The sequence below is a fragment of the Dermacentor andersoni genome, chromosome 1 (assembly GCF_023375885.2).
Source record: "Dermacentor andersoni chromosome 1, qqDerAnde1_hic_scaffold, whole genome shotgun sequence".
Lineage (NCBI taxonomy): Eukaryota > Metazoa > Arthropoda > Arachnida > Ixodida > Ixodidae > Dermacentor > Dermacentor andersoni.
In genome coordinates this window covers 252591066-252610012 of record NC_092814.1, presented here as the reverse complement: position 1 = coordinate 252610012, position 18947 = coordinate 252591066, and the positions used below count along the sequence as shown (strand labels likewise).

Here is an 18947-nt window from a genome sequence, read left to right as displayed (position 1 = left end):
CAACTCTTGGCATCATTCATCGGTGTTCATCGATCGTAATTGTTTTGTTGCATGAACAATTGCAGTTACACTTACTCTTGCATACTTCCACACCGGGGAAATGTTGTAGGGAACGCCATAAGTGACTGGTAGGCAATGTATTGAAAGACATTCTCGGTTTTGCATAGGCAATCGAAATAAAGTGTTTTTATCACGCGTATGTACACTTGCATCAAGAATAAGTTGACGGCACGCAGTAAGAATATTTACAATTTGCGATAGGACATGTATTTTGCACGTATATTGCAACAACTCATCCGCTTAATCTGAGAGTCACAGTCACGCAGTTGGTGCGGCGAAGGTTAAACAGAAATATTTTTGCAACCGCCCTCCCTATCTTTCTTTACACTGACCAATGAGTCCGCCCATGCACTCAGACGAGCTAGAGTGAGATAACCACATCGATAGCCAACGGTGCCAGCAGCCCCACAATCGCTGTGCGATAAGTGTGGAAACAGGCAGCACTCACCTTTGACACGCGACGAACGGCAAAAATGCCACAAGCAAGAAGACTGGCGCCCCCATGTGCGTCCTGCAAGAAATAAAGCACGCTGTGTTACCAAGCTGCGCGAAAAGTCAAATCCACAACAAAGCGTGATGGGACTATCCAGAGCTATTACAATTTCGTAAAGCAAGGAAAGCACCGCATGTAAACTATGCAGGCGTTTCTTCAAGTACCTGACCTGACGTTTAAAACCGGCGATTATATGTGCAAAACTTTCGACGCCAAAGAGATGGCGACGAAACCAGCGTCACCTTAAGATAATTGACAGCGCCTATGTGTCGCTTCTTCGTCTGTTCGATGATCCAGAGCTGACAAACGAAACGAGTCCTGGGACCCGAAGCTGCAGTGGGTCATCGGTCATGTTACCTTTCGAAACGGAAAACAATGAAGCTCCCTTCGAGTTGTCGGCAACGACCGCATTCTTTGGAAGCGGTAGCGACTGTCAAGACGAGATTCCTGAAGTCGCTACAAGCTGACCGTTGCGGAGAGCCAACGCGGGCGACTTCCGTGGGAACAGCGTCGACCCCTGTTTCCCATGCAATTGCCTCTTCCTTGCAGCGGAGGCAAGTTCTAAATTTGGTACATAACAGGCGGAGTCCCGCGGAGTGGTGCGACACCATGAGTGGGATTTTGCGAACAGTTCGACGATTCCAATTGGCAGACACAAGGACACTTTAATTCCCTCATGGAGCGAAAGAGGGAAATCGCCTGCTTAAAAGCAGAGCTTGATTGCTGTGTGGGGTGCTGAGTAAACACTCCCACATTTGGGCGCGATAATCATGTAGCCCTTCTTGTGAACCTCAAAGTGTAAACTTGTACCTAAAAATTCATTTTATCATCAATCGGACGTCGTTCAAGACTTCTCTTTCGCCCGCCACCCTTCACAGCACTAGCCGTGGAAACTTCGTGGCCACTGGGAGGGAACAAGGCAGAGGGGAGCGAACGCTTCGCGCTGTTGTGTTAGCACTCGTGTTGCGTCCTCCTCCGTCTTTTCAAGCGCTTTATATTTGTTACTACGTTATACCAACAAGGCCGAACGTCAACCCGTGTCAAGCCTCGACCTGCTTCTGGTTTCAACACGTCTCCGAAACTTGAGATTAGGCGACCTCCTTCACTATGCGCGGGGAAATACAGCGAACATAAAGCCACCAAACATCTTGGGTCGCCCATACTTTGCACCTACCACAGCGCGGGAAGACGGCAGTCAAGAGGCTTGTTTGATAGCGTCGACCCCTGTCAAGCCACCATCCTTCTCGGCTAACCACAGCCCGCTTCCTACAATTGCTATCCCATTAAAACATCGAGAGAATACCTGTAGAGAAGCGCTCAACACACAAAAATATAGAGGTGCGCGCGCGTTCATTTCACTGGATGTACTCTTAGATGGAACAGCTCGGTTAGGTTGATTACTACTTCGCAGCCAATTTTCACATACGGGCACGCAAAACGAATCAAAGTAAAATGAAATTTCAGTATTCTTTTTATGTAGCATCCGTTTCAACGAGTGATGTCCATTCTACTCTTTACAAACCTACGTAACACAATTGTAGTTTACAGTCACTCATTCATACAAACTTCCGCCTGCTCAACTTCCAGCTCCGCAGGCACTACCTATGCACTGCACCGCACAAACATGAAGTACATTTACACTTCGCTCTTACCCAAAAGGCTGAGGCTGTGACCCGACTTCGTTTTTCCCGCATTTCTTCTACATAACAGCTGACTTTCGTTCTAATGTGTTGCGAGTTCTATTCTACATTAATGTGAGACGAGCTTATGTTCAATTTGTTTTTGGTGTTATTTACGTGGTGAACGGTTTCAGTGCATTTTCGTCACTGCTTTTTCGTTGTTACCTTCCTTTTGTTGAGTGCCGGCTTGGTGTGTCATCTTTATTATACAGGGTGTCCCAGCTAACGTTAGCCAAACTGTTCAACGAAAAATAAGAAAGGAGCCCGGTGCAAGATACGATCTTAAGACCTCTACGGTGTTTGGTCGTCAGACCTCAGGCGACCGCAGGTATCATCATTCTACACTCTAAAAACAGTTTGCACCCTTTGGGGTATATATTTGTCCCACAACAATAATCGTCATCTGCCTTGCTTGCGTTTCCTTTCTTGAAAACTCGGCGCTCGCTACTTTCCTGTCGAGAATGCTGCGTCACACTGATAACGCGCATGCGGTTCGTGAATGGGAAGTAGCGGGCTCGCAGCGTTAAAGAAAGGAAACGCGGGCAAGATAGATGACGATTATCGTTGTGGGACAAATATACACCCCAAAGGGTGCAGCTGTTTTTAGAGTGTATCTTGCACTGTTTCTTAAATATATTTTTTTTTCTCCGCTGAACAGCTGCTTGCTATAATAATAATATAATAATATATAATAATATAGTAATATATAATAATAATAATAATATAATAATGCTAGCTGAGACACAGAGTATACTTGCTATACGAGAAAAGGACTAGCTGGTGCCGCCTAAAGGCACAGTCACCTCCTAAATATAATATATAAAGAAATGAAAGACATTTGGAAGAGAAAGTGAGGGCAACAGAATAACAGTAACGCTGTGGATGGAGTACTGAGTTAAAGATGCTGCAAGACGCTATAATGGAGGGCTCGGAATTAACTTTGACCATTCGGTGTTGGTTTATGCGCACTGAAATCGAACACTGCCGTTATTGCGCTAACAAGCCTACACCAAAACGCGGCCGCTGCCACCAGAAATCGAACCCTCGACCTTGCAAGAAACAACGTAACGCGATAGTCGCAGAGAGACTTAATGCTCAGGAAACGCTCGCTGACACGGTGGACAATAACGTCGAGGAAAGAGCAGGTAAGCGCTGCAGAGGGCATGGAATGCGCCGTTAAGAAAACTGAAGGCCTACTCGAGTAAGCACACAAACGAGGCCGAGACACATGTAAGCGCGGCAGCAGAAATACCATCAGCGACCCGAACGCAAAATGCTAATGATTATTAACCCCGTGAGTGTAGAGCACGAATGGGACAACCAGCGGCCAGCCAGTGACTTCCGTGGCACAGCTCTGGCAGGCCACGATACGGTCGGACAATAGCGGCCTGGGAAAAAGTAATCCCGACGTTTCCCGTCGCATTCTTCAGTCGCCTGTGGAGTGTTACTGACCGGTGTTGGTAAGCCCGCGGGACCGCTGTCTGTAGCAGACGATGCACGCGACCGCACAGCGCCGGTCCGGAGAAGTGAGAAAGAGCAACGCAGCCCCACTGTCCTCACAGCATGGGCCCCGCATGAGAAAGAAACGGCGCTGCTGCGAACTGATAAGTAAATGGTCTGCAGTGCCCGCTGGAGCACTCGCTTCGTCCCGTAGAAACCACCGATATGCGATGCTCAGTTTGCATTTGTCCACACGTATACACAGCCTTCCAATCGCTTTATTTTTCTCTCAACACACCGGTTGACGCTGTCACCGCAATCGACACGTTTTTAAACATCTTCGCAAAATTTTCTATACGTTATGTAACGCTTTATGCGTTGTCAGCGAAATCAGACATGTAAGTGGACTGGAGACTGACCGACTGCCCACAGAAACACATGCAGTAGCTGCAAAGCGCGAATGCCTGTGCGCTAGGTGGCCCGCCTCCGGTCTTGCCGCTTCAGTGGGCCACCAGGCCTGTGCGCAAATAATTGCTGGGTGACGAGCGTCGAGTGCCCCTCGCGTGCCGAACAGGCGAGTGCGTGCCACGAGGGCCGGCGGAAACAAAATTTCAAGAGCAACGCCGAACAGGAACAAGCAGGGAAGAGCGGAGCCGCCTCCCTCTCCGTGCAGCTACCGGCGGCCACGTCCTGTGTTCGTGAAAAGCATCCGGATGTAGACAGACACAACACAAACATAGGGCGGCCGAAAATTCCCCGCGCTGCTACTGGGCCAAACCACTCTTCGGGCGCGCCTGAGCCTCGTTGGCGCCTCAGCCCGTGTACTCAGGTTTAGAGAAAATTAGCCAGCAACCGGGCACACGCTCAGCAAGATTCATTGCGGGAACCGGAAGTGACGCCAATCGGACGCTGTCGTAGCCGCGACTCTTTGCATTCACAAGAAATTGGCTGGCGCAAGGAGTGCGCCGCGAACGTCTCGTGCCACCTCTGTTGCCACCGCTCGTTGACAACTTCCAACAAGTGCGTGGGATCATGAGCCGAAAACTGAAGGTCTTACAAAATGCGTCACAAGGACAGGGACAGAATGACGACTCGCGCTACAAGCGGAACAGTGTTTGCACGGTAGCAACCTTCTCACCTGCTTGGGCAGGAAATGTGCAGCAGCGCGTACGTGGCCAACAGTCAGCTTCGTCTCGTTCAGTACCGTACGTTTTCACGTTTCCCGAAACGAAGCGGCATCCCGCTTCCTCCAACCGAGATTCCTCGTCGCCCGCTATGACTATACAACTTAGGTTTTCCATGTCCCACACCGTGCTTGTATAATCAACCCCATAATCCCAATGACCATATCCGGCACGCGTGTACACAAAAAACTTGGTCAGATTAAATTATATGAGCATAGATGAAACCGGAGGAGTACACAGGAACACCGTCTACTACAAGAATATTCTGGAGAGAGGAGGAGGGAGGGTGGGCTTCCATTGAAAGCTGGAGAGGTTTACCTATAGCAGTGACCTATTCGAACTGAAACCCACGGAGTATGAAGTGACACAGAAGACAACACATCGCACCGGCGCACGCGATATCACAGTATCTGGTTGACGCCGGAACAACGTATAGAACTTGAAAGCGCTTTATATCACCCAAGGAGCGCAGATTTAGGGCCTTAGTGAAAGGATATATCCTGGCCCCTAATCAAAGTTGATCGAGTTTTGATGGTGCGCATTTTTCAATATACGTACCTAGCAGCTTAAAATATATAAAGCTTTGGAACAGTTTTGTCGCTTCCAACGCAGTTTTGCGACAGTAAAATACAAGCAGACAAGATGCCGGGTATCTCACAGGGGGCCCTTTTTCCGCCAGGTTCATTTGATTTATTGAGTTGCTAAGCCCCATTCCGCTGCTTCATTGTGGACATGTTTCTGCAACTTAAGTTGCGTTTTTCCTTTCTGAACATATGCAGCGGACGTGCACACTCTTTATGCAAGGTTTAAAAAAATACTTCGAAACTATTTCAAACATGGCTTATTAACGCAAATTTCTGTCAAGTATCATGGTTTTATTTCTAATTGCACGTGTTAATGTCTCTCTTCAATAGAGTCAAGAAATCATTCCTGTCGTTAAGTCAACCACATACCTTGGTGCCATATGCGACGGCAAGCTCAAGTGGGGTAATCACGATGAACATACTGCATCTGTAAGACAGCGCACACAGTTGGTGTGCTTCGAAATGCACCCCGTCGCTTCGGGTTGCAGATATTCGACTCGTACACGAATTCTGCAGTGCTTTATTTTCCGGTGCCGCCAATGTATAAAATTAGACCCCTTGTGTATTTAGAGAGGTCTACGCTTATGCCTTGCACTCCCTATAGGTTCTTCGCAGCAGTGTTACAACGCGTACAAACGCAGGAAAATACGAAGGAGGGACATGGCAGAGTGCTGACTTTGAGCTAACAGCTTTACTGAGGACGTCTCGCCATTTTATGCAATAGAAGACAAGAAGACAGAAGGTCGGGAACATACTTTGTATGCCACCGCAACGTGATGCAACCCGGAATTTGAACGGTCAACGGTAGTGCGCAGGTGTAGACCAGCGCGGGAGATAATTGAAGCTCGCGAAATAGAGAAGGCTGGTACCTTTGTGGTCAGTGCAACATCCATTTTATTATCAAAAAAGGTACACCCGTGCTTACCAACAGACTTTTGCGATTGTCTGACTTACCCAAGCGACGCAAACAATTTTACCTTGGTTCTGTCCAGCTACGTGGTACTGGTATATCTAAGTTCTGGCGCAAGTTACGAGGGACGCCCTGTATACGTACACACCGCGGCACCTAGAAACGCAGTATGCGAGTTGATCAGCACAATGACTCCAGAAAATTCATTTCACTTTGATACAAAGAAATGGACGGAGTACGGGTGCAATAAGCGCTGAGTTGTTTGATAAAAAATGCCTCTGATAATTCACGTGCAGCCGTATCGCGGCTCTTGAGGAGAGGAAAGGCTCGCACATGCATTGCTTGCAATGATATGATAAATGGGAGCCATTTCGCTTGACATTGATCGTTCGTGCTTTGAATGTTTCCTTGGCACACATGCCGGTTTGACATATATATTGTTACGTGTGGAAAGACACAGACGAAAGATGCTATTTACACGCTATTTACACTGGAGCCAGGCAGCCAGGCTGACACTCGCTCGTGCCAAGGGCACCGAGCAACTTCTTCGTCGTTCTCGCGGCGGCTCGTCTCTTGAACATCGCTCAATGATATCGTAATATTAGCCCCCGGCGGCAAAAGCACCGTCACGGTGCAGTTAAATATCCAAGGTGCATGGAGAGTTGTATGGCTTGAGTCGGGCAACGTGGACAGACAATGTCACTGGTTGTCACAGCGGAGGACGTAGTGGGCGTGGCTAGAACGATTTCATAGGTGACATTGGTCACTTCGCGTATCACGCGATATGGGCCTGTGTAACAGGAAAGCAGTTTTTCACAAAGGCCGACTTTGCGCGATGGTGACCAAAGCAACACGAGGGAGCCGGGCACAAAATAGACATCACGCTGACGGAGGTCGTGGCGTTGTTTCTGCTTGCTTTGAGACACATTTAGACGAGCGCGCGCAAGTTGGCGAGCATGGTCAGCATGGGCGTCACGGGCATCACGGGCATAATCGCTGGTTGAAGCTGTGGCGGACGGAAGCACAGTGTCCAGTGGTAGCGTCGGTTCGCGGCCATACAAGAGGTAAAACGGGGAAAAGCCAGCAGTTTCGAGACGGGAAGAGTTGTATGCAAAGGTAATGTAAGGTAGAGCCAGGTCCCAGTCACGGTGGTCGTCTGACGCGGTCGACCCTCACATGTCGACGTAGCAGCAGTGTTGGGTAGCCGCGCAATGTGGTGTGAGATACGACGGCTCTTAGCCTGTTCAAGGCGACGGCATTCTTTTATAATGGCGTCGATAGTAGAGACGTTGCCGAAAACAAGCAAATTGAAAGCGTCGTCGGCGATACCTTTTAGCACATGTGCCACTTTATCTGCTTCGGACATATGATCGTCAGCTTTACGGCATAGAGCCAAGACGTCGAGGATGTAGGAAACGTATGGCTATGTAGATGACTGAACACGAGACGCAAGAGCCTTTCTCACGGCAGCCTTGCGCCCAATGGGGTCGCCGAACAGTTCCCGTGGCTTCTCTTTAAAACTGTCCCAACTGGTTATCTCGTCGTCATGCGTTTGGTGCCACACGCGTGGGGTGCCGCCGAGATAAAAGATGACATTGGCGAGCATAATCGTTGGGTCCCACCTGTTATTAGCGCTGGCATGTTCATAGAGCTTGATCCAGTCGTCGACATCCTGTCCCACCAGGCCAGAGAACACACCTGGGTCACGATGTGGGGCAACCGTGACGACTGGAGCAGTCGGACAAGCCGAAGCCAATGCACAGGCGGGCTCGTCACCGGGAGGCATGGTGACAAGCTCGGTGTGCCGACCACTTCGGAGTTCCGTGGTGAGGACAGGGATCGCTGACCTCCAACAGAAATGTTACGTGTGGAAAGACACAGACGAAAGATGCTATTTACACGCTATTTACACTGGAGCCAGGCAGCCAGGCTGACACTCGCTCGTGCCAAGGGCACCGACCAACTTCTTCGTCGTTCTCGCGGCGGCTCGTCTCTTGAACATCGCTCAATGATATCGTAATAATATGTACAAGTTTCCGCATGTCAAGCGAATCGAATAAGCATCACCAGTGGCACAATTAACGAATCTTGATCGCTTGATTCCATGTGAATAAACACTTTTGCATAGGCGGGCGAGCTTACATGGCGCGGAAAATACAAAGGAAACAAACACCATAAGGCGATGCAACATTATTCAACTTGTGTGCGACTTTGCGACAATAAGGAACGACTTAAGGTCTGCGGAAGGATTGTTCGCGCTGCCCAAGAATGAACTTGAGGTCTTATCATTGGGAACGCATTTTTCTTCCTATATACCGCTTGCATTTTACTTACTGCGGTAGCGTTTCGGATACTGGAGTGAAAACATTCAGGATGCCCTGCTGACAACAATCTGGACAACTGTAATTTAAGACTGGCACTGGGTGCATGCGTGGGCGATTTTTATCCGCGCCGATTCCAAACACATGATGGCGATGACACGCTTTACTGTTTTTGAGCGGCCTAGGAAGGAAAATATTCCTGCCATCTTTATTCGCTTACAAGCTACAAGATATTCAACTACAGCTACAATAGCAACAAAAAAACTTTATCGAGTAGTTTTCGATTGCGAACTGTAAACGTCGGCAAATGCGGGCCACAACGCACCTGCCCGGTCCTGCACGAGGGCTGGGCAGGATCACATTTTTTTATATCCATCAAGCCATGTGACCCAGTGCGGCGCTTTCGTCGCCGTACACTCAGGCATGCAGCTCGCACTTGTGGCGCATGCCCAGTGACGTGCCGTGAATAAAGAGTTTTTTTCCCGCAGGAAAAACCGACGTTTTCACTTGCCGTCGACGCATTTAATAAGCTCGATATGTGGAGACAGTTGCGAGCGCGCTCAACGTCCAGCGGTCATCAGGGCCAGCTGCTCCCCGGCGTGAACGAGAAATGCGGCAGACTTGGGCGTCGTGTGATGTACTCCTGCACCAGCCGAGAGGCGAGCGACGCCATGTGGAGCCGTAGACAAGCTTGAGGGTTGCTCCGCCGCGCTCACCCTTCAGCAATCGAAGGTATCTTGCCCGAATGAAAGACTCCCGTGTGTCTACATCGAACCACACGTGAACGCAAAGGCGAGGCAAACAAGCAAGCGCATTGCACATACGTTCGATAAAACGCAAACCAATCACACGCACACACAATAGAATGGTAACAGCTGTGAAACCTGCGGTGGGACTTTTCTGCGACAAACTACGAAAAGAAACAATTGCACACAAAGAACCACGGCCAACCAGTTTTCTTAACGAGAAAATTTTACCAAGGTGTCAAGAGCAACATCCGGAAGCAGCGACGCACTCGAGCGAACAGCGCAGCCGGCGAACAAGCTACTGAGCTTACTTTTGGTAAGAGCTAGCACTATGGAGGATTATTTCAAGAGACCAGAAACACGACGAAACTAGCCATGCATACGACAGTGCTTTTTCCTTCTACTGCGAGAAAAGTGGCGCGAGTTGGTAGGAAACGGCACTGTCTCACACGGCAGCATGCCAACAATTTTTTGCGCTTAAGGCAGTGCGTATCTTTCGAATGCTTCGAAAGGCTTCGAAAGACACAGTGCGCCTGTGTCTGGGCGGTCCTTTAGAGGCAAATGCGTGTTGGTGTGTGCGTGTAATTCTCTACCGTCCTCGACTGCGCTTCCCTTCTTTTGACGTCCCTTCTTTAATCATAATAGACCAGTGGTTACCTGCTTCTTGCAATAGCTGCCCATCTCCATTTCTTCCTCTTAATGTCAACTATACATCAGCTAGCCCCGCCTACTCTACAATCCACACCGTCGTCTTCCGATCTCTTAAACTCTCCTAAACTTAACGGTTATCAGTTTCCGTTCCAGCGCTCGTTGCGCTGTCTTAAACTTCTCGTGCTTCAATACCTCCCAAGTTTCAGACCTATTGGTTAGCGCTGGTAGAATAGCACCCCTTCGAGGATATCGGCATGCTGCTCATGACTTGAAAGTGCCTGTCATCTGTTCTCCAACCCACATTTATTCCTACTTGTTACTGGGCTAGTTGGTTCATACTTATTACATTGTAATTGGACGTGAAATAAAGCGAAGACGCTTTTTTTCTGTGATGGTCTTACTTCACTTTATTTCGCGTCCCATTCGACTCTGAACTTCCTTCTCATGATACAGGTTACCTGTGTTTATGTAGCCTGCATACACGTGCTCTTGCAGTTTCTGTAGAGGCTGCCGAGTACCAACCACGAACCATTGTGCTCTTGTCAGGCTATTGAACACTACCTTACCCTTAGACTGCCTGTTAAGACATTTAATCATTTGGTGAAAGACCTCCAGCGTCGATGAACAAGGCAATGTCGTCTGCAAAGTGCAAGTTGCCGAGATTTTCACGTTTATCCTCCTATCCGACCTGGTAGCTGCAGAATCTTCGTAAGTATTTTCCCTAAGATATTCGCGCATGCTTCCTCTACTCCTTGACTATGCAATGTCTTCTTGACTGCTGGTAGCTCTACAAAAGTGAAGGCCTTTTCGTAATCTATAAAATCCATAGAGAGATTTCTCAATTATCTGATTGGCGTAGTGTGATGATGACGTGATCCATTGTTGAATATCCCTACCTAAAGCCAGCCTATTTTCTGGGTTTACAGAAGTGTTGCCCCGATTCTATTGAATATGACCTTTGTTTGTACAGCATTTGTAGAATACCCAAAGCAAGCAAATGGGCCTATAATTCGTCAATTATTTAACCGCATCCCTTCTTGTGGATTAACATGATGTTAAACTTCTTCAAAGTATCTGATTCAATTGAGGCATTGTGTCATGATGCATAAGGCAAGTCATGAATCATCGTGTATAAATGGTCACAAGTTTTTTTAGCACCACATCCCCGCCCATTTATATCAGATATATCTTGCAAAGCCCTTCTATAACTTCATCTCTAGCCACACAAAGAACTTCTTTCGTCACAATGTCTAACTTGTTTCGTGGCTGTCCTGGCTACTGTACAGTTCAGTATAGAATTCCTCAGCTACCCATATTATATCTTCAAACTTGCTAATGACACTGCCCTGCTTACCTCTGACAGCACACATGCTGTTCCTGCCGATACCAGCCTCCATAGCGCTGATTTCATGCTTTCCCCCTTCTTTAAAGCTTCATCAGTATTTCCAGTTTTACGATATCGGACGTCACTTATTTCGTGCTTTCCCCCTTCTTTAAAGCTTCATCAGTATTTCCAGTGTTACAATTTCGGATGTCACTTATTTACTTCTTGTTGAGTTTTAACAGTACAGCCAATTCGATCTGATCTCCGGAGCAGATTGGGCAGGTTAAAGCTCAATAACTTATCACAATTTTTGCCACCTGGGGTTATTTAGCGTGCACCCCACGTACGATACAAGAGCATTCTTGCACTCCGTCCCCATGGGAATACGGCAGCCGTGGCCAGGCTCCAGCCCGCGACCACTAGGTCAGCAGCGCAACGCCATAGCCACTGGGCTTACGCGGCGGCTTCGTGCAACAGATTAGGAAAGCGAAGCTAGCCTTTGCGTTAGTGCTTGCTAGCTTGTGTTCTCAACATCTTACTGTCATATACGATGCAAATGTGCAGCGAGAACTTAATTGTCCGATATACGCTGTGTTTGGGCGATGGTGGAAAGGTGGAACCATAAAAGTGGCTTAACGCCACATAGCATAAGGACCATATAAGAGCATATTCTGACCGATCAAACATGCCTACAGGTTACGGGGAAAAAATGAAGTCAACCCGTAACAAACACACGTGTGCAAAATCCCATGAACAAAGAGCTTACAAGACTGCCAAATGAGTTCCTCCCTTTCTGCTGTATAGGATTAGCACCGTCCGGCAACTCAAAGTGCGCAAGTATATGAAAGAATAAATGATATAAACGAATAAAAACAAATTCTTCCCTTTGCATTAGGAAGCATCGATCCCTGTAATGAAGTCCGCAAGCCAAGACAAAATGCTGTGGCGGCACGAAACAAAGGGTACTAAGGTACAAAAAAATTACCACGACACCGCAGTGGCTTGAGAAAAGAATGAATCATCGCACGCGGCGGTCGCAAAGGACAACAGTACGTCTAGAAACAATAGAATCGTTAGCAAGCGAACAATTCACCCGCGCACACATGCAAGCGCGCTTTCGCAGACAAGAGATGTGGCGTGCCAAATGAAAATGGCGCGTGCGTGCAGCACACCCCATCGGACTTGAGCGCTACCACCATGCAGCGACGTTCGCTCTGCTGCCCTGGCAGATGCGGCACGCCGCAAAACGCGAGCCTTCCCAGCCGTTTCCGTTGCCGAAAGTGAGGACCAATCGGGAGAATGAGAGGCGCACAAAGGCACTTCACACGGGACGCGCATACAGCACGGAACAGCCAAGACGCATGCAACCCACGCTTGCGTGCAACACCGGCCCGTACCGAGACTCGTCTCGCACACGAGTCGAGGGAAGCCGCGCTTCGTGGGAGCAGCAGCGACTTGCGTGGTTTCGGCAACCCGGCCGCACATGCTCAACGGTGTCGTCACAACCTCCGGCGAGCGTCTAAACACTTCGGCACGCCGCGCGTTACCTGGGAAAGTACGCCTGACACCGTTTTCGCGCAAAGGTGAATTAGCACACAGCGACCTGCGCGGTCTCGAGGCATAAAAACAGCAACGATGGGATTCTTTCTTTTTGTGTTTCGAATGCGTGGTACGTCTGTAGATGCGACAGATGATTTACTTTACCAGGGCGAATACGTCAAGGAGGTTTCAAAACTGCTTAGTGAAGAAACAACCTCGGCAAAAGGCGGGTGCCTCGTGTAGCTGCGAAGCACATGTGCCCTAGGAAGCTCGCAAGGCAACGGTATGCAGGCAACAAGGGGGCAACAAGAGGGCGTTCTAACAAAGGTCGTTTGTTTGAATCTACGACTCTGAGGGAACCATGATGGAGTCTTCGAACTAACGTGAGCAGCCTTTTGGTGGAGTGAGCGTGACGTTCGCTCTTGAACATTGGTAAGTCACCAAAACGTCAGAAAAACAACAGGCTGAGAACGTGAATGGAATAACTGACTAGCTCCCGACTAGCTGCAGGAAAGACATCGAGTCACTATAAGCTGATGTGACATGCATAAAACTCGACAATATTACTTCCTGCATACAGCATGTTTCTCAATGGGCGTGACAAAAATGCAGCTCGCGGTACATTCATGAAAAACAACCTCCACGTTACAGAGTTGACGAGACAACATACGCAGGATGCACTCATACTCCAGACAATAAGAAAGCCAGGCGCGTGGGTTGATTATGAAATGGCTTTCGAACGAAGTACTATAGTAGCGAGTTCAAAAATATACTGTGAGCAAAACCAGAAGTATATGCTGTCGCACGTGCCCACACGGACCTTCTCGAGTATTTAACATTTATACAAAACATTTCTTCGCCATGTCTGCCTACATTACATACGCTTCATCCTACACGCACATGCTTCGTCCTATCGCAAAGCCGCTGCGGAGGCTGCACGCATGTGATGTCTCCGTGGCCCCATTCATAGAGTAGTACGGCCCTGTTGGAATGGCCTAGATAACAGGATCACGGGAAACCCGCGTCAATGACGAGGTGTACAGCGGTCTTTGAACCTAACAGTGACACCGGCAAAAAAAGATCCAGTTGGGAAGGTCACGTGCAATACAGTGTAAAGCAAGCACGATAAGAACCTATGAGAGCCCCCACAGTGTTCAAAGCACCAATATCATTTTTTCGTTGTTTTTTTGTTCTTGTCACAGTGCCTTCAATGTCTGGGGGCGAATTATAGCATTATTTTCCTATTTTTCCAACACGGGACGAACAAAGCAATGATAACATTCTATGGGCAGCGCACTGCCGACCAAGAATGACACGACGAATGCAGCGAGTAGACCCTGTCTGTTTAGAAAACATTTGCGCCAAGGACGGAGAAACCCAGGATGCAAAGAAGACGGCGAACAAAGACGCACTAAGACATCCATAAAAGCCAGGGAAATAGACAAAGAGACAGTTGCATACTCCCTGCCAACTTTCCAGAAATTTTTCGTAAGGTTTATGAACTTGAGGTCGTTATACGATATTAGGAAATCAGTCTGATTTAATTGAATTCTGGGGTTTTACGTGCCGAAACCACAATTTCATTATGGGGCACGTCGCAGTGGGGAACTCCGGATTAATATTGACCACCAGGGGATCTTTAACGTGCTGCTACACCACAGGCGCGCGCAACCGCACAATGACCGTGGTGCCTGAAGTTGAGTGCACTGGGCCAGGTGACGTTGACTGAGCCCTCGACTTACCCGGCCCGATCAGAGAAACACGACCTCCGAGTTGCCAGAGAAGCGACAGGAAAAGCCACATCGAATGCGGAGAGACGAAGGATGAAAGGGCCGATTTGGCGGTGCATGAACAGTTTTCGGCGACACCGTCACTGTGTGGCTTTCGACCATTGCACGGGCTGATTGGCACCCGTGTGAGTGGTTTGCGATACTACGCGACTGCCTCCTGCTTACAGTCAGAAGCCACGATGCACTTTGCGCGCGTTTTGAACTGGTCGCATTAGAAGGCGATACGTGATGTGTTATCGAGGAAGGAATCGACAGCCTCGTAGCAAAGCAAAAGAAGCAATACACAACGTTTTCGTATCAGTACTCATGTAACACGTATTTGAAGTGGGAAGTCGTAGTTCGACACGACGTAAAGCTTACGCTTAATATATATTTTTTTTAGCACGGCGGCTGCCAATATCTGCACGTCAACGCAATGCGCAAAATATGCGTGTAGGACCGTTCGTTTACATGCATTATTTCAATTATTACCAACTACGATACCTAACGTTGGATGTCTGCACAGTTGCCCGTTATAACTTCTATCACTGTACTTCTGGCGACATCGAAAATCACCCGCGACCAACGGTCTGCCGTTAAAAAGCAAAACGCCAGGCAGAATAATCCTTGCAATCAAACAGGGACTTCAGGAAAATGGGAGGGGCAAGGTGACCCCCAAAGGTCTGATAAGGGGCGCAAGGCAAGATAATGGGATGCGCGAACAAAGTTCCTGCCTAAGATCTCTGCATAGCGCAAATATGCGCAGCGAAGAGTAAAATAAAAAAAAAATGAAGTAGTTTCGCCCGAAAGGTGAAGCATCGATAGTGATAGCAAATTAGTAGACATCTATACGAAGGAAGGATGGTAGCTTTATCGGCCGTATAAACTCGTGAACATTTCGATTATTAACTAAATTACCAAGCATGGGCTTATGCGCGCACAGGCAACAAACATCTCACTCGATGAGCGCGGACACTAGCTGTCAAAAGGCTAGCGTGAGGAAGCGCGGCAGCAGCAGCGAGCGAATTCACCTTTGCGCTGCATCTCGCTTCAACGCAAAGCGGCGAGAACACATCACACACGAAGTTGTAGCCGCGTTTACATGAATGCAACAACTAGCGCATCGCATCTATGTAAACGGTGCTAATGCGCTAGGAAAGCGCGTCACATTAATGCGTCAGACAGGGGCGGATTAGATGGTAAGTCGACTTTCGCAGTGCATGGGGGAAAAAAAAGGGGGGGGGGAGTTATGAGCCAAAACCACAATCTGATTATGAGGCACGCCGTAGTGGGGGACTTGGGAATAGTTTTGACCACTTGGGGTTCTTTAACGTGCACCTAAATCTAAGTACACGGGCGTTTTCGCATTTCGCCAACATCGAAATGCGACCACCGTGGCCGGGATTCGATCCCGCGACCTTGTACTTAGCAGCCCACCACCATAGGCACTTAGCAATCACGGCTGATTGCAGTGAATGTAAACTGGATCGCATCGCATTAGGTATTATGGGAAGGGTATTTGCTGCGGATCTGGTGCGCTCGCCGAGTTGCGGAACAAAATGATCGATAAGAATGTAGAGACTCCGATGGCGACGCCGGATCTCGCCGCAAAGTGCGCGCCGCGAGATCATTTTTCTCCCGATGAAAGGATAGCATTCCTTGCAATCATTATTGACACGAGACCAAGAGAGCTGCTGGAAATGCAAACAAGGTTTATAAACGTCTTAATCGGTAGTGCGACACCAAATCATGCAATCACTAAGGCAAGAAAAAACAGCGAACCGGCTGTGCCAAGAGCGTTGCTATGCCTTCGATGCGCGGCACACCATCGGATCAGGGTTAATGCGCTACATGTAAACGGTGGCACATCGCATTACTCGTGATGTGCTAGAAAATGTGATGTGCTACTCGTCGACTCGTCGACCCCCTTTGTGGGATTCCCAGCGCAGCCTCGCTCGTGCCCACTCTCATTCCCCTTGCCATTGGGCATTGAGTAGGCCCATGCAAAAAGTTGTGAGACTTCGAGCTCGTGACTGGCCGTTACACCACTCCTGCGAGGCTATTGCTCACTCGCGTGCGCGGGTATCGCCGCCAGCGTACGTGCTCGTCATTGGTTTGCTCACGCGCCCGTAGAGCTGCGTGCGTGGAAACACGCCGCAGCAGCAGATGACGCCGGCGTCTGCTTTTGCACACATTGTGCGTCGTCCACGGTCTCGACGAGCGGCATCTCATTCGATGCCCGCCTGGCTCTTCTCCAGAGCGAACGTCTTTAAATCGTCCTCAACAAGGAAACAAATTATCCGCGCGAAAGTGGGATAATAACAAAAAAAAAAAACCCAGCGTTTCGCAACCGCCACCCGGTTCGACATTATTCCAGCTCACCCTCGGTTTCTGTTTAGAAGAAATGCTCGAGTTATTTGAACGGCACCACAACTACGATCCTACTGCTGAGCGCCAGTCGAACACATGCGCTGCACAAAATATCGATACTGGACAATCCAAACTATGCGCCAAAATCTCAGTACGAGGAGAAAAAACGTAGAGCTCGAATAGTTACTTAAGGTTCAGCGATGACACACGGCTAAACATTCGCGTACATTCACAATGTGTTGGCTGACCTGGCCCAGGGACTCCGCTATGCGCACCATCCGGCTGCAAGGCTTCCAGATATTTCAGCCACTTCAGCAGTGTATGCTGCAGCTGGGCGACGCCACGTGCCACGGCTTATCTAGTTGTGGCTTAAGGTGCAACTGGCGCGTGCCCAGCGTGAATTGGCAAAGCCGAGCGAGCACTCGATATGGTGTTCACCCATTCCAACACGACGTTGTCACACACACACACACACACACACACACACACACACACACACACACACACACACACACACACACACACACACACACACACACACACACACACACACGAACAAACGAAATAGCAAGCGTTGAAATGGACATGAGTCTGACCGTTCGAAGTGTCAATTCAGTCGGCACCTAAACTGCTCGCAGTTGTCAGCTCACACTTCCACAGTCCACCAGTCATAGCGCCGTATAAACCAGCGCTGGCTGCCTCTACGTAGACGTTCTAAATGTACGTGGCACGTAACACTGGAGCCATACTTGGAACACACTAGCAACATTTTGCACCATTTGGCGCTTTCCTTGTCCCTCCAATAATAAGTACCTTGCGTACCCCTTCCTTCATTTAACACACTGCGCTTGCTACTTTCCTGCCAGTAACGCTATGTCACGCTAACACGCGCATGATGTTCGTGACCTGGAAGAACAGGGGGCGCAGAGGTGAAAGAAAACGCAAGATGTGCAAGATGACTACTCTTGGGCGACAAGCCCCAAGAAGGATGCAAATGTTTTCTTAGCATGGGGCTCTATTCTCGACACGCATGGCAGCTGCACGGCCGCCATTTACCGCCATGTTGACTTATTGCTGTCGATATGTCAGCTGTCTTAAAATTTGTGCTGGAAAGCGGAAGCTTTGCAAAATGAAAGTTTTACGTTTTCGTCGAGATGATGAAACGTGACGTAAAAGCTGCAAGTTTGATCGAAGAATACATTTTACTGGTCCTTGGCAGCTATATTGAAACAGAGCTTCAAAAACAAAGTGAACGGTATAGCGTGCAGAAGCCCGTGCAATATATCTGCATTTTCGCAATATGTGGTGGCGGTTCAAGATAGCCGCCATGTCAGCTTGCTGATAGGCTGAAGGAATATCCCGTGAGGAACGTCACAGGAAGGGCCGTTTCGTAAATGTCAGTTTGACGTTGCGTGATGTTGCGTTGGGCCACCATTGCAGAGATTTTTCCGCCACAGTTGGTCGCGCGACAAGCCGCGCGAATTATGCTAATGAGCGGCCATGTGCAATGGCGGCTGAGAGGCATGGGTATCGCCGCATTTGCCTCCGTCGTTTGGGGCCATGAATTGATCAATTATGCGTGCTCATAGCATTTGCAATCGGTCGCGGGTGGCGTTAGTATTTGTGCTTCGGGCAATCATTGTTTTTTTAAAAAGAAAACGCCTTTGTTTCAAATAATTCGTCGAACATTACAAACCCAAGATTTTTTTAACTTTTCTCTGCTGCGTTCATACCGTAATCAAGATTAATGCCTTTTCACATCATCAGAGGTTATGACAACGGTGGATTTTTAATTTATAAAAAATGAAGAAACTCCTCTGGTAGTCGTCTAAGTATGCGTAAGCACTGTGTCACTTCACCTCCACGCAGCCCAGTGT

At 48.7% G+C, this 18947-nt stretch overlaps 1 protein-coding gene across 3 annotated transcripts in view; it reads right to left on the bottom strand.

The window, feature by feature from the left end:
• LOC126548449 (CD109 antigen-like) overlaps positions 1-18947 on the bottom strand; it is a 142219-nt gene that overhangs the window by 71264 nt on the left and 52008 nt on the right. For all 3 annotated transcript variants that reach the window (XM_050196632.2, XM_050196635.3, XM_050196633.2), the window contains one exon: positions 509-571. In XM_050196632.2, coding sequence (XP_050052589.1) covers positions 509-571 — 63 coding nt within the window. The remainder of the gene's footprint in view (positions 1-508; positions 572-18947) is intronic.